Source organism: Natrix helvetica (assembly GCF_964273705.1).
Source record: "Natrix helvetica genome assembly, chromosome: 5".
Classification (NCBI taxonomy): domain Eukaryota; kingdom Metazoa; phylum Chordata; class Lepidosauria; order Squamata; family Natricidae; genus Natrix; species Natrix helvetica.
In genome coordinates, this window is record NC_138551.1 from 10,873,811 (window position 1) to 10,899,112 (window position 25,302).

The window sequence follows — 25,302 nt, forward strand, 5'->3', positions numbered from 1 at the left end:
CAGTGTTCCAATATCTCAGGGGTTGCCACAAAGAAGAGGGAGTCAAACTATTTTCCAAGGCACCTGAGTGTAAAGTAAGAAGCAATGGGTGGAAACTAATCAAGGAGAGAAGCAACTTAGAACTGAGGAGAAATTTCCTGACAGTTACAACAATTAATCAGTGGAACAGAAATTGCCTCCAGAAGTTGTGAATGCCCCAACACTGGAAGTCTTTAAGAAGATGTTGGAGAGCCATTTGTCTGAAACGGTATAAGGCTTCCTGCCTAGGCAGGGAGTTGGACTAGAAGATCTCCAAGGTCCCTTCCAACTCTGATATTATATTAATGAATAATAAAAGAAAAATATAGTAATGACATATTTAATGCTGCATGTGATAACCGTATATGCGCAAAATTGGAAAAACAGAGATGCCCCCACCAAAGAAGAGGCAATAAAGAAAATTCTGAAATGGACAGACTGACACTAGAACCCAAAAATAGAGAGGAGACAGAATATTATGAAATTTGGAACAAAATGCATCCATGCTTGGAAACGAGGAAACAGCATATTTTGAGGATGGTAAAATTGGAACTGGATAATACATAGATAAAATTATAAAGGAGGATAAGTGGTGTGTTAATAAGATCAATGTAGCTATTATGTACGGTAAGTAGAAACTGTATTTGTTGCTATGTTAAAATATGTACAGAAATGACAAAGCCAGGAAGGTCGCTCTATATCCAATGTTTTTAATGTTTATTCAATACAAAAAAATTAAAAAAAATTATGACGGCCTGTATTCTTTTCTTCTCCCCCATCCCCCAATCCCACTTTCCCTATTGAACTATGCCAACCGTCCCCAGTCCTGGTCCACCTGGGCGGCCTCCCCAACGGAATATAAACCTCGCTGCAAGCAACGCTCCCCGGCCTGCCCTCCGCCGCCGCCGCCGCCGGGCTCTTCCGTTCGAACAGCCCGGGGGAAGCCTTTCTCAGGCGAGGGGCCTAGGCAGAGTCGGGTGGCCGCAGGCGGCGGGAATGGGCGACCCAGCCCCGCCGTCCTTCCTTCCCTTCCCGCCGAGAGGCTCAGCGCGATTCCCGCGCGCCGCCGGGCGGAGGGCCTGGGGCGGACCAAGTCCTCGCGAAAGAGGAGGGCCCAGCCCGGCAGCCGGGGCCGCTCGAGCTCCGCCGGCAAGGCCGGCCCGGCGAGCGCGGCCTGGGCGCAGTGCGCATGAGCGGCGGAAGGCAGGGCCCGCAAGGAGGAGCCCCGGGAGCCGCTGCTGCTGCCGCCGCCGCCGCCGACCTCGGTCCGCCTCCTCCTCCTCCTCCTGCTCCTCCTCAGAGTCCGACTGAGCCGGCCCGGCGGGGAGCGAGGCCCGCGCGCAGCCCCATCATGGTGAGAGCCCGCCCGCTGAGGGGAAAAAAAAAACCGCCGCCGCCGCCATCGCCTGGCAACGCGCGGCCTAGCCGGTGGCGGGAGGGCGCGACCCCTCAAGGCCGCGCAGGGTGGGGGGGGGGCGAAACCCCGCGGGCAAAGGAGGGCAGGCCCGGTGGGGCGTCGGGGACCGCGGGTTGTCGCTTGGCTGAGGGGGAAAGGGCCGCCTCTCATTCCCCACTCGCCGGGATCCCGGGTCGTGCCCTTGCCGTGAGGGCGTCTAAAGGGAGCCTTTGGGGGGGTCGGGGATGACGGGTGGTCTCTCTCGCCCTCCCGGATCCAAGCCCAGCAGTGTCTTCCCTGTTGAGGAGGAAGCCTTTGTGGGTTGTGTGTATGAGGTGTATAAGGGAGGATGGTGGTGGTGGGATTCCTTTTGCACTTCATCCCACAAGGGGTTGGGGTACTCTTGGGTGTAAACACCTGCCCCCCCCCACCCCCACGGTCCTCTTTCAGGTTTGGGGTAAATGGGCGCCGATGAATTGAGGGCTCTCCCCCCCCCCCCCCTGCAAAAGGGAATGGAGGTGGATGGGGAAAGAGATGGGATAAAGGAGGGGAAAAAAGTCAGGCAATTGTTTGGTCTTCATTGCAGGGAGGGGAGAGGGCTCAATCCGTGGTGGCCGAACATCAGAAATAATACTTGTGATACTCTCTGAATTTCTATATATCAAACTTTCTTAATTAAGTAATAAGAGTTGCTCTTCGAACCTTCACTTTTAGCACACCATTATTCAAAAAAAAAGAAGAAGAGGAAAAGCATTCATTTCTACTCGATTTTACTAATTTAAGCCAATTTTTTATGATCTCTCTAAAAACAACAACATGTTTGCCATATTCTAAAGTGGTAAGGTTTAATACTTGGAAGTGATTGATAGAAACGTTTTAGCTAATAGTGTAAATTTGCAATTTAACTAATTTAACCTATGTTTATGTGCAACATTTCAGCAACATTAGAAAACTATTTTATTATACATATTTACCAGGCAATTCCAAATAAAGCCGTAAACCCTTCGTGATATTTAACTATTAACCCATCTTTCCTTGTGTGGTGCCAAATCCATCAGGTATCAAATCAGGAATCTCTCCCCCCTCACCCCCCACCCCAATTTCATTAAAAAAGACACACACTTTCCATTGGAGTCCATTGGATCTTGTGTACAAACATCCCCGGAGTGGGTGGGTGTGCTTACACAAAATTGGGTGCACAAAATTTCCATAGACACATTTTTTGTGTGTGTGTGAAATGTAACTGTGGGAAAAGGTGCTGTCCGATTTGGGATGGCTTGATCTTCAGAAGGGACAGGGAATTCCTGCTAGCTGGAAGATGGTCTGATGGTGCTGGAGTAGGAGTTTGAAAAGGTGTAGATTCAAATCCTGTTGAAAGATCTGATATATTGGAGTCGATCATCATTCCTCCTCTCAGCCCGGCTTATCTCGTACGTTTGTTGTTGGGAATATACATTTAACACATATATTAATTTCTTCATCCACGGGAATCCCTCCCTGATAAAGAGATTTCTGATGGCAGGTTTCATCAGAAAGGTGAAGCTATAGTGTGGATGGGTTTGGGGAAAAGAGTGGTCTGTGAAGCCAGGAATTATGCTTTGTAAACATTAGGCGTATGAATACAAGTGATTGTAGAATATGAATGAAAGCATGACTTAGTTTATTGGATAGGTCACATAAAAAATATAGGTACAGCAGCAACTGTGGAGTTTTGTCCCAACATCTTGGCAAGAATGTTCTTGTAGATTCTAATAATTTAATAATATATCAATTGAATACAACTACAATAATAATAATACAAAAATGCCAAACCCAGTCTGAACATTTGTCTGACTTTGCAATGATAAGTAGTGATAATAACAACAGTCCCAGGGTTGGTTTATTTGTTTATTTCTTATAAAAGGAACAGTTTTCTACAAGAAAGAAGAAACTAGACCAAAATCTGACACCAATTTTCAGAAGATGATGAGGCAGTATTTCAATCATCTTGTCACTTTATTTCATCTCAAATGCCCCTATTCTCTTGCAGAAATCTAAGAGAATTTGGTTTGAAATAGCAGAGCTAGAATTTAATGGCAGATTCAGTTCAGTTTGGTCTGAATTTAATTCAGACTGTTAATTTGTTTTCCACTCTTGGTGTAAACTAGTATTACACATCTTTAAAAGTCAGTGACATCATTAATTACTGTTGGAATGCATTATGCTATTTAGGTCTTGTTTACTTGAATAGTGTGTTGATCTGTTGATATGATGTCATGACCTTCTGCATGTATCTCAAACACAAACACATGGAATTATCCTGGGAAATTGAGGAATATTTGCAATTAATTTGATGGCAATGGCTATGTCCCACAAAATATTAGTGCTATATTTAGTTGGTCAGTAATAGAGGCAGGGATGAGAACCATGGGCCTTATTCAAATGCTAACTTTCAGCTCATAGCATCCATATCCTTAAATTAACAACATACGAATTCAGCAACTCATATTTTGAAATATGCTGAGATTTTCATCTCTTTTCCTAAATGGGTATGTCTTATGCTGAAAGACACTTTAGTTCCCAAACCTTTTTTTTTTGCCATTAGGAATTCTTAAAAACTCTTTGGAGCTTTAGACATATGTATTTATGGGTTAAAATCTTCATATTTTCTTTATAGTGCACTCTTCGAATGATTTATATTGAAGCATATAGTCTGAAAATTCCTTTGTAATTTAGTTTAGAGCAGATTAGTATTGTAAATGAGTTTATAGTATTTGAAAACCCTTTCTTCTGTGTTGTGTGTGTGTGAATGTGTATATATGTGTGTGTGAACACTTTCTAGATACTTGTTACCTCAGTGATGTGCTGCCCAAAACAGCATGTAAAATTCTTCAAGTAATGTAGTCAGTGGTATCAGGACTCTTTTGGTACTTACAGTTGTGTTCAGGTGCAGTTAATTTTACCTTCAGTGTATACACCCAGGATGTTTCTCATTAGACTAATTTATAGCCTCTGCATTTACCATATTTTGCGGAGTATAAGATGCACCAAACTTTTGAAAAGGCAAATTTTTAAAAAAGTAGGTAGGTAGATAGAGGGATAGAGAGGGAGAGAAAGAGAGAAATACAGTAGGTAGGTAGGTAGGTAGATAAATATGGAGAGAGAGAGAGAGAGAAATATATATATATATAGAGAAATACAGTAGGTAGGGAGAGAGAGAGTGTGTAGGTAGGTAGGTAGAGGGATAGAGAGAGAGAAATAGAAAGAGAGAGAGAGAAATACAGTAGCTAGGTAGGGAGAGAGAGAGTGAGAGTAGGTAGGTTGGTAGGTAGAGGGATAGAGAGAAATACAGCAGATCGGTAGGGAGAGAGAGAGAGAGTAGGTAGGTAGGTAGGTAGATGGAGGCGGGGAGAGAGAGATATATAGTAGGGAGGTAGGGAGAAAGTGTGTAAGTAGGTAGGTAGGTAGAGGGAGAGAGAGAGAAATAGAGAGAGAGAGAAATACAGTAGTTAGGTAGGGAGAGAGAGAGTAGGTAGGTAGGTAGATGGAGGGGGGGAGAGAAATACAGTAGGCAGGTAGGGAGAGAGAGAGAGAGAGAGAGAGTAGGTAGGTAGGTAGATGTTTCCAGATGTATTTATCCATGTGCTGGAGAAGGAAATCGCTGACAATCTGCAGCACCTAAGACTTTGTTTCTGCTGGCACAGCACTTGATCAATCTAATTCTCATCAATCAATTAAAGAGCTTCCCAAAAGGAAAAAAAAGTTTTTGCACTCTGCAAACCTCCCAAAAATGGCCCATTTTTCGCAGAAATGGACCCGTTTTTTTTAAAGGCATGAATAGCCTTGGGGGGGGGGCTTGCACAATGCTCCTGGGTGGGTGGGGGGAAACGAGCAAAAAACGGGCCCGTTTTTTGTCAAAAAAATTGCATGCATAGCCTTATGGAGGCTTACAGAGTGCTGCGGGGGGGGGGGAACAGCCCATTTTCTGCTCATTTCTTCCCCCCCCCAGCCCCCAGGAGCTCTCTGAAAACCTCCATAAGGGTATGCATGGCCATTTTGGTGAAGGGGGTGGTGCTTTGGGAGGCAAAAAAATGCTATATTCGGTGTATAAAATGCACCCAGATTTTAGGCTTCTTTTTTGAGGAAAAAAGGTGCGTCTTATACTCCGAAAAATACAGTAGCTTCCTAGGAAGAGATGTGATAGGCCATTTCTCTATCTCTGGCAAAGTGTATTTGAACTGAGCCAGGATCTAGTTAACCTTGGTTGAACTCAGAAACTAAGCAGAGTTAGTACTTGAAGAGAGGGTACAATTTAAAATCCCAATGACATTGTCATTGCCTGGAAGACAATGACAAATAATTTCTTCAATGCTACCAAGAAAATTGTTCAGATGTGTCATCTGGATTAAATTTATGGTTTGCATTTTTGCCTCCTGCCCTTCTCACCAGGCCTAGTAGGGAAGGCATGCTCAGGATCCCTTCCATCAAACAGTGGCATCCACAGCCTGTATCCCCTAATCCTGATGGCCCCAACCATGTTAGTCTTTTTTAAAACTCTGAAGACCTGGCTGTTACCTCTGACATTTGGGCCAGGATCCAGGCAAACTCTACTGGTAATATATTTGGTTCCTGTTGGTTTAACCTTGGGTTTCATTGTTCGTATCTTGGTTTTGGTTATTAATCATTGTACCCTTCTCCCATAGTCATTGTTGTTGGATGGTTATGTAAATCCTTTAAAAGTTGCCCTCTCACATATGTGCCAGTCATTCCCAACTCCAATGCTCATCTCCATTACTAAGCTGAAGAGCCAGCGCTGTCCGAAGACGTCTCCGTGGTCATGGGGCCGGCATGACTAAATGCCGAAGGCACACGGGACGCTGTTACCTTCCCACCAAAGGTGGTCCCTATTTTTCTACTTGCATTTTTACGTGCTTTCGAACTGCTAGGCTGGCAGAAGCTGGGACAAGTAACGGGAGCTCACTCAGTTACACAGTGCTAGGGATTCGAACCACTGAACTGCTGACCTTTCTGATCGACAAGCTCAGCATCTTAGCCACTGAGCCACCATGTCTCTTAAATCATTTAATTGAATCTATTTAAATAAAGGTTCAGTGTTTAAAAACCTGGGTTTGATTGGAAAGTTTTGACAACTTTCGAGACCTGAGCACCACTCAATGGGGTGAACTCCTGTTACTCGCCCCAGCTCCTGCCCACCTAGCAGTTTGAAAGCATGCAAATGTGAGCAGATATTTATTTTAAAAATGTGAATTTATATAGAAGGAGTATCTTATTAATGCAGGCTAAATTGAAGATTCCCTTATAAAAAGTTAAACGGTTGCAAAACTAGACACATTATTATCCAAAATAATGTAAGATGACATTCTACAATAACCGTACAGTACTTCCACATTACAATTTCCAGCACGAGTCTCTTGCTTTATATTCCCAGAGCAGGGGTAAAAGAAAACGCTCTACTTTCTCAGGCACATTTTTCTGTGTGGTCCTGTTCCCTGTTGCCATTTTATACATGGCTCCAGGTTGACTCAGCCTTCGAGGTTGGTAAAATGAGGACACAGATTTTGGGGGGCAAATATGCTGACTCTATAAACCGCTTAGAGAGGACTGTAAAGCACTGTGAAGCAGTATATAAGTCTAAGTGCTATTGCTATTGCTGTCAACTCATGCTAATTTGCCATAGGTGGAGTTAGCTAAGAGATAAGAGGCAGATATATGTAGATGTAGCTGCTGTTTCAAGTACTGTTCTGGGAAACTAAAAAGTTTACATCTATTGCTTGCTAATATTCTTTGTGGTTCATTGATAGACAATAACTGGTTTTGTACAAGACGTGGAGCTAAAATGGGAAGGGGTACTTTGTGTCTTGGTGGGATGTATGTAGCAGGCTATCATGATAAGCCATAATATTTAGCCCTCATATTTTTATTTACAGTCATTGAAGAGTCAGGTATAACATATACAAATTCAACAGAAACAATATAAAAATGTGAATAGATAAATCAAAACTAAGATAGCAGAATGACTCAAGAGAAAGAGGAAAATTACATTAAGCTGACAATGCAGTGTAAAGAAATTAATTTGAGCATATGGATTTTTACCCCTGAACCTCAAGTTCATAAAGGGCCATAAAATGGTTCATGTGTATTTGTTTGGTACAGCATATTATATGGCAATTGCAGTTGTGTCATGTTAGTTGTGCTTGAAGATCTAAATAAAGAATAAAATGTAAATGTTTGATCAATATTTATAAATAGGAAAAATGAAAAGAAGAAACCTCAGTAAATGTGACACCCCAACCTCTATCCTATCGCTAAAGGTAAAGGTAAAGGTTCCCCTCGTACATATGTGCTAGTCATTCCTGACTCTAGGGGGCAGTGCTCATCTCTCTTCCAAAGCCGAAGAGCCAGTGCTGTCTGAAGACATCTCTGTGGTCATGTGGCTGGCATGACTAAAAGCCAAAGGCGCACGGAACACTGTTCCCTTCCCACCAAAGGTGGTCCCTATTTTTCTACTTGCATTTTTTATGTGCTTTTGAACTGCTATGTTGGCAGAAGCTGGGACAAGTAACGGAAACCCACTCTGTTACGTGGTGCTAGAGATTTGAACAGCCGAACTGCCGACCTTCCTGATCGACAAGCTCAGCGTCTTAGCCACTGAGCCACCTTGTCCCTCATCCTATCCCTAGTCAATTCCTAAATAAGAACTGTGAGGAATATTTTTAAGGGGGATAAATTTCTACAGTAGCCTTCTTAAACCAGGGGGAAAAGGGGTTACTTTAGATGACTATAGCTAAATGCTTGTTTTGTCATATGTATGTATTTTATAGGAAAGTTTCCCCACCAGATGATCATATTGAATGACTTAGTTGGCAATATTTCCAGTCAGGGTATAGAATTAACAGTTATTTGTATGATGTCTATCCGCAGTCATTGCCAGAGAATTGTGTTTATAGCTTCACTGGAAGAATACGGCTTCAGTGAAAGTGTAATCTTAAAAGTCATACAGGTAGTCCTAAACTTATGGTTGGTTGCTCAGTGATTGCTTGAAGTTGTGACAGATCCCAACAAAGAGACTTGCAACCCAAATTTGAATTAGAAGTTCAAACATCCCCCCTCCCAATTCTGTACCATATTTTTTGGAGTATAAGACGCAGCTGAGTATAAGATGCACCAAGGTTTTGAAGAGGCAAATTAAAAAGAAAAGTAGGTAGGTAGATAGAGGGATAGAGAGAGAGAGAAAGAGAAATACAGTGGGTAGGGAGAGAGAGTGTGTAGGTAGTGTAGGTACGTAGGTAGATAAAGGGATAGAGAGAGAGAAAAATAGAGATAGAGAAATGCAGTAGGTTTTGAAGAGGCAAATAAAAAAAAGTAGGTAGGTAGATAGAAGGATAGAGAGGGAGAGAAAGAGAGAGAAATACTGTAGGTAGGTAGGTAGAGAGAGTGTGTGTGTGTAGTTAGGAAGAGGGATAGAGAGAGAGAAATAGAGAGAGAGAGAAATACAGTAGATAGGGAGGTGTTTCTGCTGGCACAGTACTTGATCAATGTAATTTTCATCAATCAGTTAAAGAGCTTTCCAAAAGGAAAAAAAAAAGTTTTTGCACTCTGCAAACCTCCCAGAAGCGGCCCGTTTTTTTCTTCAAAGGGGGGGGGGCTTGCAGGGTGCTCCTGGAGGTGTGGGGGGCCAAAAACGAGCAAAAAATAATCTGTTTTTTGCAAAAACAGGCCCGTTTTTTGTCAAAAAAATTGCATGCACAGCCTTATGGAGGCTTATAGAGTGCTGCTGGGGGCTGGGGGGGGGGCAAAAAACTTGTTTTTTGCTCATTTCTGCCCTCCCCAGCCCCCAGGAGCTCTCTGAAAGTCTCCATAAGGCTATGCACGGCTTCAGGAGGCAAAAAATGCTGTATTCGATGTATAAGACGCACCCAGATTTTCAGCCTCTTTTTTGAGGAAAAAAGGTGCGTCTTATACTCCGAAAAATACGGTAATCGTATTGGGCTGTTTGACCATGATTTATCCTAACCTTAACCCTAATCCTTGTTTTTGCCAGAAACTCGCATTTACTTTGACCAACAAATGATGTTTGTGCCAGAAACGGGCAAACCTCCCCCCAATGAACTGTGGGTTCACCTAACAACCCCTGTTGTTTGCTTTACAATGCTGCGTTCGCTTAATGACTACTGTAACTTGTGACCAAAATTTGCAGACTCAATTACGATCATAAGTCCAGGCCTATCTAGGCACATATCACTGTGCATGATGCTGAATTTTGATACTGCTACTTTTTTTCACATTTAACTCTCAGTCAAAACTTTCTTCTCTCTGCACTGATGTCCTATTAGATTTCATATGAGAATAATTTAGAAGGAAATTAGGAATAGTATATTAGCCTTCTCATTAAGCTGTTCTATCTATTCCCAAGTCAATTAGCTTCTGAAAGCTAACCAGTCAGTATCAGGAGCATCCATAGATTATGCTTTTTTTTTTTAAGGCAAACAGGTGTTGCTTCAATCACACCATTGCAGCTGCCATCTTGACTTTTTTGACCATAATTTGTAGACACTCCTGGTAAATAACTTTAGAGTCTGTTATTGTCTTTTTAAAGCCCTCCGTTTTATGGAGCCTTTGGCAGATATTATGAAGGATGTTGAATAGTCTTGATGAGCCCATAAATCACACTGTTGCTAATCCATTTAGAGATGAGTATTTCACTGTTAATTCCACCATGTAATAACCTTTTTTGACATTTGAGGTGCCTGAAGCAGTAGTGAGCACATGACTTGCAAGTAACTTTTGAACTCATCTGTGCAAAGTTAAGAAATCAATACCCTAATCGGGCTTTCTGAATGTCTGCCTTACTTCTTCCTCAACTGATATTTATCATGTATGGAGTTTCCTCCTTGAGGTATTTCTTTCTCAGGGCAAAACGTGTGTGAAGTTTCACTGCTCTTCTTTTCAAACTTTCTTCTTTAGAACAAGTTGAAGTCATCGCAAAAAGATAAAGTTCGGCAGTTTATGATCTTCACGCAATCCAGTGAAAAAACAGCAGTGAATTGCCTCTCCCAAAATGACTGGAAGCTAGATGTTGCAACAGATAATTTTTTTCAAAATCCTGAACTGTATATACGAGAAAACATTAAGGGATCACTGGACCGAAAGAAATTAGAGCAACTATATAATAGATACAAAGGTGAGTAAAAAGTTTTTTGTTAAGGCTTTGAATGGTTGAACTTAGCTGTAATTGTTGGTTTCAATGTGGGAAAACTATGACTGAGAAGGAGAGGCGTTTAGCCCGTAGATATTGCAACACAGTTTATTTATTTAACTACCTATTTAAAATAGTTCTTGGCTCATTCTTTCCCTAAAGAGTTTAGGGAGGTAGCAAACATATTTATCGTCTGCTATATTACAGGTAGTCCTTGGCTTAATGTTTGCAACTGAACCAAAAATTTATGTTGCTAAGTGAAACAGTTATTAAGCGAACTGTGCCCCATTTTATGACTTTTCTTGCCACAGGTAAGTGAATCAGTGCAGTTGTTAAGCTGGTAAAACATGGTTGTTAAGTGAATCTAACTTCCCCACTGACTTTGCTTGTCAGGAAGTCACAAAGGTTGACCCCAAGATGCTGCAACTGTCGTAAATGTGAGTCAGTTGTCAAGCCTTTTAATGTCAATCACAAGACCATGGGGATGCTACAACGGTCGTAAGTGTGAAAAACGATTGTAAGTCACTTTTTTCAGTGCTATTGCAACTTTGAATAGTCACCAAGCAAATGGTTGTAAGTCATAGACTACCTGGAAAAGGAACCATTCATTCACTCACTCACTCACTCACTCACTCACTCACTCATTCTATACCCCTGGCCTCACATATATGACCCTGAACGAGCTAAAATTGGTGAGTAACTTCACCCAATGAGCTTCTTGATTGAGGGTGAATTTGAAGCCAGGGAGTTTGAGCTAGGTTCAAATACCTTGCAAAATTAGGGATCTCATGAGATACCATAACTCACGGGTCAGCAACCCATGGCTCTGGAGCCACATGTGGCTCTTTCATCCCTCTGCTGCAGCTCCCTGTTGCTGGTCGGCTCCACAATTGATAGGGCTTTCGGCTGGGACAGGTAGAGGAAAAAGGACGCCGTGCTAGGAGGAGACTATGATGGGGGAACCAGACTTCCGATCTGCTTCAGAATTGAATTGGGGGGCTTCCGGTTAGGATCTTTCTGGCTCTTTCTGGCTCTTTCTGGCTCTTTGAGTGTTTAAGGTTGCCCACCCCTGCTATAACTCACAAGACTCAAAAATCATGTCTCTGAAATCCAGCCAAAATGATAAATTTCCTAAAGCATATTCTCCCCTTCATTTTTTTTTTCCTTTTAGGAAAATAAGGATGGAGAGGAAGGCTTCTGGAAAGTGAACTGCTCTCAATTTCACCCTTAAGCCCCAACCCCAACCCCAAATTTCTTGAAAGATTAACCCCAAACAATCCTTGCTGCTTCCACTCGTATCCCTGGAACCTTTCCCTTGGCTAGGAGACTGGATTGAAATTTCCTGACTCTGAGGATATTTTGCTCATTTTGTTCCGGAGCATAATATTGGGACGAGGGGGGCATTGATAGAGTGTCTGAATTTGACCATTTTGGGTTTATACAATAACCACAGTTTTAAGAGATGATAACTTTTGTCAAATGTGTAAATATTGTAGTTGACTCCGAGCAAAAGATTGGGGACCTTCTAACTTCAAAAGCCACGTTTGTTCTCGTGTTCGATCTAGTTACCTGATCTTGCCCACATTTCTACTCTGACTTTCCTAATAATTATTTGTCAAGCCATTGCTTTTCCTTCTACCCAGAGCCTCCTTATTCAGAGCTGCCTCTTAACGTGGACTTGCAGAGAAATGGATTTAAAAGAAAGTCCTTCAGGAGAGGTGAATTGTGATTTATTCTCTCTCTCCCCCTTGTGAAAGAGAAAAGTGACCCATTTTCAATTGCGCTTGTGATTCCCGGCAAGAGAAGGACTGCGAGACACTTCTTACACATTTTATATCGCAAAGATTGATGTTAAATGGCAACTGCCGTCAGTTAACGTCCCTTGAGTCAGAAATTAGCTTCTTACTCACATGATTTGTCTTGAAATCACACCTACCGGTTCCATTCTAGCTGGAGTACTTAATTCTAGGAATGTTTAAATATTCAATTTTTTCCCCTCCTTTAAACCTTTAAGATCCTCAAGATGAGAATAAAATCGGCATAGATGGCATACAGCAGTTTTGCGATGACTTGGCATTAGACCCCGCCAGCATTAGTGTCTTGATAATTGCCTGGAAGTTCAGAGCTGCGACGCAGTGCGAATTCTTAAGGCTGGAATTCATGGATGGGATGACAGAACTTGGGTAAGTGCTGGGGTCTCTCCTGTGATGCACGCAGAGCCCTTTGGGCCTAAGCAGCGTTAAAACCCTGCCCATGGGCTGTCTTATTTTACAGAAAGACATATTCACTCTTGATATCCTGCCTACCAGGCTCTGGCCTAGTTGCGCATTGATTCTGGCGAATAACACGTACCAGCTCCTTTGTGAACTATTTTCTTTTCTTTTCTTTTTAATCCTCAAGAGTAAGGAGCACAGTGGCTTGAGCATTGAAAGTTCTGGGCAGGAGGTTAGCAAGCCCGCCTTTGAGACCCGAGAACTGCCATTGGGGTGGGGTAGGAATCTCACTCTTTACTCCAGCGCCTGCCTGCCTGCCGGAGACATAAAAGGAGCCCCCAACTGGGCGTCCCCAGGGCAACGGCAATGTCACCAGCGGCTAATCCTTTCAACTGGAAGCCCCTCGGTGCTTCTGACATGAGTGCCAAACCAAAAATAATCATCAGGAGTTATAGCAATGTTTTTTTTTTTCAAAATTGGGTTGCTTTTAAGATATGTGGACTTCAGCACTCATAATTCCCCAGGCTTGCGGGCAGAGGTGGTATTCACTTACGTTCCCTATCGGTTCACAGATGTGAGCGCACGCGCATCCCATCCGTGATTTCCACTATCGGTTTGGGTGAAGCGGTCCGAACCAGCAGAATGCCATCTCTGCGTGCGGGCTGGGGAATTCTGGGAGTTGAAATCTACACCTCTTAAAACGGCCATGTTTGAAAAACACTTACAGGGTCAGGGTGATGGTACAGTGACAGAATTTAGAGGGGCAATATTTTCAATCCCCTTTTCAAATGGCGTTTTTGAAGACTTGTGTTTAGCTTTTGTTTTTTTTTTAATTGTCATAGGTGACAGTGAGCTGACTGAAAACTTGTATTTATTTTTACTGTACAAAGTGGGAAATCATTGTATTTTCATTGCCGTGTCCATCAGGGCCCGAAAACTCTCTTTTTATGTGTGTCATTAAAATATCAGATGAGACCATATCTGGAAGTGTAGCAGACAATATTCCTTACAGATATATCAATACTAGAACTGAACTTGTGCATTTGTTTACTCTTTTGGCAAGTGTGTTGATGTAAGGTGTGAGAAAACTGTGAAGTAACATAGATGATAGTGTTTCCATATGGCAGCTTTTCTACTCCCGATGTTTTCTGAAATGACTTTGTTTACTGGCAACAGGAAAATGTACAGACTATCAGATAATTGATTTAAATACACAAAGAGCTGAATTTCTCAGAAATTTATTTTAAGACGTAACCTTTTCCTGGTATATATTTTTGGCCTTGGTTACCATATTCATTGATTCAAGCAAACGAAGGGAAGCTGTGATAATTCTTGCAGAATTGTTCTAAGCCTCTGCCTTGTGTGGAAATTTTATCCCTAGGTGATTTGTAAATGTTAGATTAATTACTATTTTAATAAACCGAATCGTAGAGAATGTCAAATATTATCCATTCTAAAAGCAGTAATAGTCCTCGACATACGACCACTTGTTTAATGACCGTTTGAAGTCACAATGACCTTGGAGAAAGTGATTGATGGCTTGTACTCCCATTTACAATTGTTGCACGTATCCCAAAGTCATGTGATTGTAATTCCGGCATTTGGCAACCAGCTCCCATTTATGGCCAGTGGCAGCGCCTTGGGGGAGGTCACATGATTGTGATCGGCTAACCTTTTTGTCGATTTCCAGCAAAAAAAAATCCCCATCGGGGAAACTGCATTCACTTAACGACCATGTGATTCACGTAACAGCCACGCAAAATTGTCATAAAAATGTGTCCAACTCAACCTGCAATCACCAGGACTTAGGACAGAAATTCCGGTCCCAATTGTGGCTGTAAGTCAAGCACTACCTATATAAAGGATATGGGTAATCGTCGACTTATAACCACAATTGAGCCTCAGATTTTTGTTGCTAAACAAGGCAATTCCATGAGTGAGATTTGCCTCATTTTACGGCCTTTTTTTTGCCCCAATTGTTAAGTGAATCACTTCAGTTGTTAAGTGGATTGTTATTAAGCAGATCTGACACACAAACACACACCCCCATTGGCCTTGCTTGTTAGAAGCCAGCTAAAAAAGTGACAAATCAGCAATTTCATGACCCTGGGACGATGCAACTGTTATAAATGCACGCCACTTGCTCAAATTTTGATCACGTGACCCTGGGGGTGCTACAATGGTCATAAGTATGAAAACCTGGTCAAGGTTACTTTTTTCCAGTGCTGTTGTAACTTCGGTCACTAAACGAATGGTTGTAAGTCGAGGACTATCTGTATCGGTACAGTTTGTGGAAGGATTTTAAAATATGCAGTCTACTATACTGACTGAAGGAGAAATAACATCTTTTGATGTGTCAATACAGATGTGACAGCATAGAAAAGCTAAAGGCCCAGCTTCCTAAAATGGAACAAGAATTGAAAGAGCCAGGAAGATTTAAGGACTTTTACCAGTTTACTTTCAACTTTGCAAAGAATCCAGGACAGAAAGGTTTAGGTATGTATGCCACCGTTTCCTAGCTCAGGCAGAAGGGACTCGTGTCACATACCATGTTTCCCTGAAAATAAGACAGGGTCTTATTTTCTTTTGACTCCCGAAATAAGCGGTTGGCCTTATTTTCGGGGAGGTCTTTTTTTTTTTGAGGTGCAGGAGGGGGCGAGCGTGGTCACCTCGTGGCTGCTGCTGTGTTGCAATATTTTCAGAGAGGGCTTATTTTCGGGGGAGGGCTTATTTTAGCCCATGCGCTCAAAAGCTCAATTGGACTTATTATCCGGGGAGGTCTTATTTTCAGGGAAACAGAGTACCGCAAAGTAAATTTTTCAGCAATTACTGTGGCCGAACAGGATGATGGAAACTGCCTTTTCCCCTCAGCTCTGGTGCCGTTTGATCGAGACAAACCCATCAAGGTCCCTCAGCAAGTCCCAAAGGTGCTTCCTCCCCCCCTCCCCCCCAAAAAAAAGGCATTTTGGAGGAGTTGTTTTTTTCTTTGAAAACATTTCGCTTCTCATCCGGGAAGCTTCTTCAGTTCTGAAGTTCACTTCTTTGGAACTGAAGCAGCTTCTTGGATGAGAAATGAAAGAAATAAAAAACCAATTCAGTTGCCTTTTTTTGGGGGGGGGGGGGGAAGAAGCACCTTTTGGGACAACCATGACCTGGATGATTGAGTATCTCCATAGACATTCCCCTCAGCAAAGTGTCGTTTAACAAAGTTGTAGTTTGCTAGAGAAGCAGCCCTTAAAAAGGTGCTGTCAAAGCTTTGGAAGTGTTTAGAAGCATTTCTAGCTTTTCCTCCCTGTCCGAAGGGCTTTGTTGTTGATCAAGACCGCAAGGCACCCTTGAAATTGAGGTGAGGTTTAGAACAAGGGTCTCCAACCTTGGCAACTTTAAGACTTGTGGACTTCAACTCCCAGAATTCCTCAGCCATCTGGCTGAGGAATTCTGGGAGTTGAAGTCCACAAGTCTTAAAGTTGCCAAGATTGGAGATCTCTGGTTTAGAAGCAAACCACCTGCTCATTGTAAAGAGCTCAGCAAGGGAAATAAGGGAAAAGGGAAACCCCATTGTAAACTTTTGCTTGCTTTAGCCCAGTGTCTAGTTGGGATAGTCTTCGATGGAGGTGAAGGTGAACAGAACCTGAAATTCAGGAGCTTTTGAAACATCCTTGTGCTACAGAATTATTATTATTTTTTGCTTTGGTGAATGATTCATTCCAGAAATCATTCTGGATCATGTTTTTTTTTAAAAAGAAAAAAAAGTTAATCTCTTTAATGTTGCAGATTTAGAAATGGCCATTGCCTATTGGAACTTAGTACTCCACGGAAGGTTTAAATTCCTAGACTTGTGGAACAGATTTTTATTGGTAAGTTCAAACATTAATTGTTTCTAACAAGTACATTACATGTTGAATATGTGTGTATATCGTACGATCAGTACCGTTATGAAACAGTTCTAGCTCAGGATTTTTTGTCTGTGAACATAATAGTAGGCCATTAAAGCAAACTGGCAGCATTTCTCGTCTCTGCTGATAGTCCTTGACTTACAACTGATGGCTTAGTGACCATTCAAAGTTACACAGACCTTCCCAAAGCTACTTAAGATTTGGATATGAAGTTCTGAGTGTCAAGCTCCTCCCCCCCATGATCACCTGATCACATTTTGGACGCTTATAACTGTTTATAGCATCCCCCCAGTCATGCGGCCATAATTTACTTTTTTTGGGGGGTCAGAAACCAGTTTCTGGCAAAAAGAAAAAACCCAACCTACCGTTGCTGGATTCATTTTATGACTGCTGCAAAAAATGACCATGAAATCTGGCATGTCTTACTGTAATTCCAGGCACAACTGTAATTCCAGGCACAATTATGGTCATAAATCAAGGCCACCAGAATCACTTGGTTGAATTGGGTTGGAATGAATGAAGGAATGAATAAGGAAGGAAAGAAGGAAAAGAAAGAAAAAGGAGGAAGGAAAGGAAGGAAGAAAAAGAAAAAAAGAGAAAGAAAGAAAGAGGAAGGGAAGGAAGGAAGGAAGGAAAGAAGGAAGGAAGGAAGGAAGGAAGGAAGGAAGGAAGGAAGGAAGGAAGGAAGGAAGGAAGGAAGGAAGGAAAAGAACAAATAAATCCCAAATCCCAAAAGCCCTTCATGGCTTGGGGCAAGGTTATCTGAGGGACTGTCTCTTGCTGGTCACATCTACCCGACCATCAGAGTGGGGAGGCAGGGAATGCTGCGGGTTCCATCTCCGAGGGAGATATACCTGGTGGGACCCAGAAGAGGGGCCTTCTCCGTGGTGGCTCCCTCTCTCTGGAACATCATTCCCCTAGAGAATGGCCCCCACTCTAATACCTGGTTCTGCCAGGGAGTCTGGGGAACCCAGAGCAGAAATGGAGCCCATTCATTGGCTCGTGTGATCAGCTGTCGCTAAGAGGTGGGGTGATTTTATTATATTAATTTATCTGATTCTTTTTTTATTATAGTTTTAAATTATGTAAGCTGCCTTGAGTCACCACAGGTGAATAGGCGGCATTATAAATTAAATAAATGATTGAATGAACGAATAAATAAATGAAAAATCTGTAGAGTTGTCATTGCAAATTTTCGACCCAGTGAAATGTTGTAGACTGAGCAAAGGGATGTGCGAATTCTCCGTCGTTTTAAATGCCGCCTGTCCATGGGCTTGAAAGTGCTGTCTAGGAGTTGCCGAGTGGACCATATCTGCTTTTGTGGATTCTGCATTAAATCTGGTGCAAAGGCTTGAGGAGGCACCATTTTAACTGTGCCCCCCACCGAGGCCTCCTTTGACGGCCCTCCCCAAAGCAGCCCAAAGCCTTCCTCATTTTGAGCACTGCACTGGAGCGGCCTCTTCAGTGGAAGGGAAACAATCTCTCTCGGTGATTTGAAAATGTTGAAGCCACTTGCCTCCCCAGTCCTGCTTTATTCCAGCCAATGAATTAAGCAGCTCTGAGAAGCAGAGCTGGGTCGCTCTGCAGAACCAGGATGCTCAGCAGGTGATTAAACTATGAAGGATCTGAGATGAGAGACCATTTCTGCCTTGCTGCCCAAGAACTGTGAAGAGAGATTCTCCAGTCTTGTAACCACGACGTGCTAAGCATCAAGTCCTGTTGAGGAGTCAGTGGATAAGTAATGTCTTGAATTATGACGGTGGGGTTTTCTCTCTCAAACAGGAACATCATAAAAGATCTATACCGAAAGACACTTGGAACCTTCTTTTAGACTTCAGTGCGATGATAGCAGACGATATGTCAAATTATGACGAGGAAGGTAATGTTGCTTCTTATTTTCATATTTTAGTTCATATTTTAACAGATGTTCCCGGGTTGGCTTCCCAGCTCCCTGTTTTTTATTTTTATTTTCCCCCCTGCTTTTATTTTTATAAATAACTCAAGGCGGTGAACATACCTGCTACTCTTTCCTCCTCCTATGTTCCACACAGCAACAACCCTGTGAGGTGGGTTGGGCTGGTAGAGAATGACTGGCCCAAAGTCCCCCAGCCAGTGTTCATGTCTGAGGTGAGACTAGTGATTAGCCCAAAGTCACTCAGCTGTCTTTCATGCCTAAGGCGGGACTAGAACTCACAGCCTCCTGGTGATTGGCCCAAAGTCACTTAGGTAGCTTTCATGCCTGAGGCCGTACTAGAATTCACTGGTTTCTAGCCTGGTGCCTTAAGCGCAAGACCAAACTCTCTCTTTGTGCCACTGACACTGCTAAAATCCATCAGTCATTTTCTTCAAAACCTATCTACAATCTGATTTTGTCCATCAGTTCTCAGAAGAGTTTTTTTTTAAAAGTAAAAAATTGTGAAGAACCCGGGGAATAAACAAAGATCTGTTTGTCCAACATCTGAAAATAAGGAGGATTGGTCATTGCCATGAAGGCCATGAACTTCATCCCAGAGAGCTGCCTTTAGCAAGCTACGCTATAAAACTTGGCTTTAAAATGAATGACGCTCAATGGCATTTCTCTGCTATGAGGTGGCGGTTTTTTTGTTTTTTCCTTATTTCAACAAAACCAGCTTGCCAAACCAGCTACTGCTGAGTCACGAATCCTGCCGTGTTTCCCTTCTGCAACTCACCAGATCGTTGCCGGGCAAATGGGATGCACAATTTTAACATTCCGTCACACCTTTTCCTGTGTATAGTTTTTTTTTCCTGATTGCTTCAAACGGCCACTGACATATGATAGAGTAGAATAGAATAGAATAGAATTCTTTATTGGCCAAGTGTGATTGGACATACAAGGAATTTGTCTTTGCTGCATATGCTCTCAGTGTACGTAAGGAGAATAAAACTACATTAATCAAGATTAAATAGATACAACACTTAGTGATAGTCAAGGTTACTAATAAGCTATCAAATTGTACCAGGAAACAAAAACAGTATAAATTGAAAGATACACGCAACATGGGGCTATAGTCATAAGTGGAAAGAGATAGGTACTAGGAAGGATGAGAATAATAATAATACCATCTTAGTAAATTGTTTGACAATGTTGAGCGAATTGTTTAGCAGAGTGATGGCGTTCGGGAAAAAACTCTTCTTGTGTCTAGTTGCCTTGGTGTGCAGTGCTCTATAGCGTCGTTTTGAAGGTAGGAGTTGGAACAATTTATGTCCAGGATGTGAGGAGTCTGTAGATATTTTCACAGCCCTCTTTTTGACTCTCGCAGTCTACAGGTCCTCAATGGAAGGCAGGTTGGTAGCCATTGTTTTTTCTGCAGTTCTAATTATCTGTTGAAGTCTGAGTTTGTCTTGTTTGGTTGCAGAGCTATGGAGCTGCAGATGACAGACTCAATCCTGTAACAATTTAGCGCCTGATTTTTCGAGGGGGTTTCCCTTTCCTACAACGAACCTTTCGAGGTTTTTAGATCAGTGGTTTTTTTAAAGTTATTCTGGGAGCCCCCGAGGGTCGCTCAAGACCCTCTCAGGCGTCAAAACTATTTGCCAGATACTGAAGTTATTTGCAAAAATTTAAATCGGCGTCACCCTGATTATTTGAATTTACTATTGTTATTTTCTCACAATTCAAGAAAATTATTATTTTATGAATGTGTCAATTTTAACTTTCAATGTGGTAAATATTGATAGATCTTAACCCATACAAATAAAAGCTGCTTTGGGGCTCTCTAAAATTTTTAAAAGTGGGAGGGGTCCCAAGAGCAAAATCTTGAAGAAATACTGTTAGATCGTTCCTTTTAAAAACGCCCTTGCAAAATAGTTCATACCAGTTGGTATTTTTGTTGTTGTTGTTGTTGTTTTGCTTTCTTTGTTGAGAGAAAAGGGGGAACTAGTCCAGTTTGTCCTCTTCATTGGCTACGGTTCCCTGGGGCTGATTGCAAATACACTTTCTGGGAATAGGGGCAAAATTTTCCAGGATGAAGAAGCCTGTTTTAGCTTAATTCTGACTCTCTTGTGCCAGAGTAAAAGTAAAACTGAGGAAGACTTGATTCAAGGAAGGAAAGAAAATCTGGGTGGATATTCAGTGGGAGAAAATACGTTGATCCTCCCATTTTGTAAATCAATGTCCCTTCGACCAGGGGGCTTCAATCTTGGCTACTTTAAGACTTGTGGACTTCATCTCCCAGAATTCCTCAACCAGCTTTGCATTCGACTCTGTTGAGCAGAGGTTTAATGGCTGGGTGGACTTGGGTACAAAGGACAGAGCTTTTTTAAAGCGTGTTTTCTTTGAAGAACTTGGATAGAAAGGAGGAAAAATCTCAGACCTGCTTTATTGAGGAACGCCGGACCTTGTTTATGATATCCCTGCAAGCGGTTGACACGCGATCACAAAAAGATTACCCATCACTACCCTATAGTGTCTTCTTGAGGGAAGGAGTTGAAAGAGTTTTATGTTCTGGATACAAGGGGTCTATAGATACACTTCATGCACTCCTCCATGAAGGCCAGCTGGTTGCATTGTTTTTTTTCTGCAGTCTTAACTATCCATTATCCGTTGTCATTCTACGATCTAGAAGAAAAAGGAAAAAACCAACCACCACCACAGTCTTCAAGTAACATTCTGGGAAGATTTAATCACTTTGTCTTTTTTCTGCTCTCTTTTTCTCCCCCAGGGGCCTGGCCTGTTCTTATCGACGACTTTGTGGAATTTGCACGACCTCAGATTGCTGGAATCAAAAGTACGACAGTGTAGCGCTCTCGGAACCTTCTAACATGTACCTAGTCTGTACAAATAAACATAATGGGGAAAAAAATGCAGTCCCTTTCTGCCAATGACTGAACTGGACCGAAGAGCAATCCTCAAGAGATAAGAGCTGAGGGTGGCTGCAAACTTGTAAGGATTATACCTTGGACCATAGCAGACTACAGGTGGCTTGGCCCTCTCTCTCAGCCTGGGCTGCCCTAACCCCTCGGAAACTCCAGCATTGTGGATATCTCATCTTGTCCCCCCCCCTCCCCTCCTTTTTTTAATGGAACCTCCTAATGCTTTCCATAGATCTTTCATTATTTTTGGATGACTCTTTTTGACATTTCCAGTTTCCATACCTAAAGTATGTTCTGGTTGTTTTTTTTTTTTTTTTCCACCAAGCAAACTCTTTGGTATTCCCGTTCCGCAGTCCGATCTCACGATCCAACGTGTCCTAATTCTAAAAAAGCCGAGAGGAAAAACAAAATTTATCTTCAGCTAACATACTTTGGGGCTATCTGCAACGACTGTGCTTGAGACTATCCTAAAACAGTGTGTTTGGATCCTTTTATTATTATTATTATTATTATTATTGTTTTTCAAATGGTCGATTTACAGCTGTCGTCAGTGTGAGTGGCAAGGGCTTTGTTGTCGTTGTTTGCTTGTGCGGTTGAAAACGGATGTCGAAATGACCCAGCAAAAACTTGGATTTTTGTCCCTCTCTGGAACAGGCTTGCCAGCTGCATCGGTGCGTTGACACCTAGGTCAGCTAATGACTTTGTGGTGTCCTTGATGTCAGACGTATTGGATGTCTCCTGCCGATGGAGGGAGCTTCCTTTAGCATCCTTGCTTCTGCTGATGGGTGGTTTTTTTCCCTTGTCTGTGCAGCATCAAAAGGAAAGAGGATGATATTGGAGTCTGAACACCGGTAGCATTCCTGCTAACTTAATTGGGTCGCACTGTTTCTCAGGCAGGTGTGGGCACAGCTTCATCTGGGAATTGGGTCATTATCCCATGTTTCCAAAAGGAGAGAGAACCTGTCCACATTTGATAACATAACTGCTATTTCTGTCTCATTTTTTTACAGAGTGGTTGAAATTAGAGCAGAGGTCTTCAAACTTGGCCACTTTAAGACTTGTGGACTTCAACTCCCAGAATTCCTCAGTCAGCTTTGCTCTGGGAGTTGACGTCCACAAGTCTTAAAGTGGCCAAGTTTGAAGACCTCCGAATTGTATTATTGAGCCTGGCTGTTCTTAAGTTTCAATAGACGAGGCTTTGCCCAGTAAGAACCAGTGGGCACTCTAACGTGGGAATAAGAAATTGCTCACCGTTGCTCTTAGGCTTACCCAGTCTTATTAGTCGTTCATTCATTGCCCAGTTTTATTAGCCTTGAAATGTTCATTTTTCTCTTCAAGGAACTCTCTCCTTCCCCTCAGCCGCTAAGTTCTACTGAATTGTTAAGACTTGAATGCAATACTCAACTTGTAATACTTGCCACCTTTTTATGAAACTCTTGATTTGAGCCCAGGAAGGTTTTTGCAAAATAACCATGAATGTAATGCAAATTTATTTCGAGGCTGAGTAGCATAAACCAAACCCCACTCGAGGGTGAGTAGGACTGCCACGAGGGAGCCCCCTTCGCCTCTGGTGGGTTCTTATTTTACAACTACAGTTCACTGTGATCATCACGCAGAGACATCCCAGCTGCCCAGGACAAGCTTTTTCTGTGGGCCTATGCAAACCTCACCAGCCTGATGCCTGCGGATATTTAGAATTTCAGATTTGACCCCGGGAGTAGATGGTTTGCAAGTCTGATAGCCTCCAGATGAGGGAAGGGTGTTAGATAGCAACTGCGTGAAGAGGAAACCCCCCTCCCCCTTTACATTGACTACAGTGGGGTCTTATGTGTGGAGTAATGACTTACTAACTGGAGATCCCGCTTAATCGCAGGGCCTTCTCTGTTGGGTCATCCATCTTTACCATGCCACTCCAAATTGTATTCGACTTAATCCAGCTAAATAGTTTCGGCACTTTCAATGGAAGTGAGAGAATCCTTTTTACTTGATTCTGCCATTGTCTGCACCGGAGAGTAGCTATGTACTTTACCATGTGGCTGGATCATAACTAAGACTAATGCGGATTTAATGCTTTTAGTGGTAAAGGGAGGCTGTGGGGGAAAATCAAAGTTGTCCTTTTGGGTACCAGCAAAGGGGACGGGGGCAGGTGACAACATGGGCAATGCCCTTATCATGTCAATGCTGCAGCTTGCACCAGACACGCATGTAAGTGTAGCATTGGCATGAAAACATCATGACACACGTCATTGAGTGGCCACTGCAACTTGCTGCAGATACCACTAAGTGGCCCCAGAGACTTGCATGTTCCTTGCCCACCTACCTACCTACATTGCCCCCTTCTCTTTTCCAGCATAAAGCATATTTAGCTTTGAATTCCACTGAAGTTCGATGCTAACACTGTTTAGTTGAAAACCAGGACATGGACTTTAGGTCAGGAACTAGCCCGAGTCTGCAGATTGCAATTATTGCAAAGTTCACCGTTTTGAAACATGTGCTGAAACGGAAAGAACTTAGCCAGGTGAGAGAAACAGACGGACATCCAGCATTTTCAGGTTTTTCAATCATGATGAAAGATTGAAAATGCTACACCCACTGTGGTCCCAGTACGTTTTGGCTTGCCGCTATTTTTTTGTCCAACCGTAGGCATTTTTTAAAAAAAAACTTAACACTTGTGGTTTTAATTCTTTGTGTTTTTATATGATAGCAGCACTTGAAATACCTCCTGGCTTTTAATCGTTTTAACACCACTTTGCCCTTTCCTTAAACAAAAACATAATCGTTCGATAGAACAACATTGGAAACACGGATTCGAGGTATTTAAAAAAAACTCCTTTGTAACATTTAAGAATGAGAAGGGCAAGTTTGATATAGTTCATGATGTTTTCTTGCTAATGTCTCTTGTATCCATGCCATTAAAATGCACTTTTACGCAGATGCTAAAATAATAGGAGGAAAAATCTTAATTGCTTGATTTTTATTTTTAAAAACTAACTCTTGTCAGGATCCTACAGCCACTCCCTTGGTAACCTTTTGGAAAAGTTTAAGGAAACCATTGAATAAAATTGGAAATCTTTTAGCTGCTGGAATTGGCAAAGTCAAGTATGTTATTTACTCTTTGTTTCTTCTCTTGTGTAAATATCAGCGAAGACTTGAATTATGAAAACTCTACAAAGGATGCGCGTGCTGTTTTTTCTGTCTTAAAATTTGGGTACAGCTTTCTCAGAATGAGTCATTGATGTATGCTGTGTATTTTTTTTGTGTTTTAGTGTGTGTGTGTGTGTGTGTGTTTCTTTTTTTTAAATTTTAATGAGATGTACTGAATTCTATCCCTGTGCTGAAGATTAGGGCATAGATGCCATGTTGTTCTTGTTTTTTTTTTTTTTTAAAGATGATTCCTTTTGCAATGTTGAGGCCTTTTCAACAAAATGGAATTTGCCATCAGTTTGGTACTACACAATTTATAATTACTGTGTAATTATAAAACTGCATTACATAAAAGCATTGCTGTCTTAAGTAGCAGAAAAACAGAGGTTGTTTGTGTGATAGCATTCTTGAATTTTAAAAAGTGATTTTAAATCCAGAGGCAAAAATGGATCACCTGCTTTTCAGTGGGTCGTGTACTGTCTAAAGTGGTGCTAGGGTTCGACTGTGTTTAGTGGCAGAAATATTTGGCTTAATTATTTGTTCCTGAATGTAAAATGCCTGGCTCTAGCAAAGCAAAGACTAAAAATGTTCAGACATATCCCCATG

At 42.1% G+C, this 25,302-nt stretch overlaps 1 protein-coding gene across 1 annotated transcript; it reads left to right on the plus strand.

The window, feature by feature from the left end:
- Positions 1–893: 893 nt before the first annotated feature.
- On the plus strand, positions 894–25,081 carry DCUN1D1 (defective in cullin neddylation 1 domain containing 1). Its single transcript, XM_081954742.1, has 7 exons — positions 894–1,372; positions 10,379–10,595; positions 12,625–12,793; positions 15,189–15,319; positions 16,598–16,680; positions 18,502–18,598; positions 21,402–25,081. The coding sequence occupies exons 1-7, from the start codon at positions 1,208–1,210 to the stop codon at positions 21,479–21,481; spliced, it is 942 nt and encodes a 313-aa protein (XP_081810868.1). The 5' UTR covers positions 894–1,207; the 3' UTR covers positions 21,482–25,081.
- Positions 25,082–25,302: the final 221 nt, after the last annotated feature.

Coding starts and splice junctions, on each gene's coding strand:
- DCUN1D1 (XM_081954742.1), top strand. CDS start 1,208: ATGAGCGGCGGAAGGCAGGGCCCGCAAGGAGGAGCCCCGGGAGCCGCT. Junction 10,596..12,624: donor ACTATATAATAGATACAAAG/GTGAGTAAAAAG, acceptor TAAACCTTTAAG/ATCCTCAAGATGAGAATAAA. Junction 18,599..21,401: donor GTCAAATTATGACGAGGAAG/GTAATGTTGCTT, acceptor TTTCTCCCCCAG/GGGCCTGGCCTGTTCTTATC.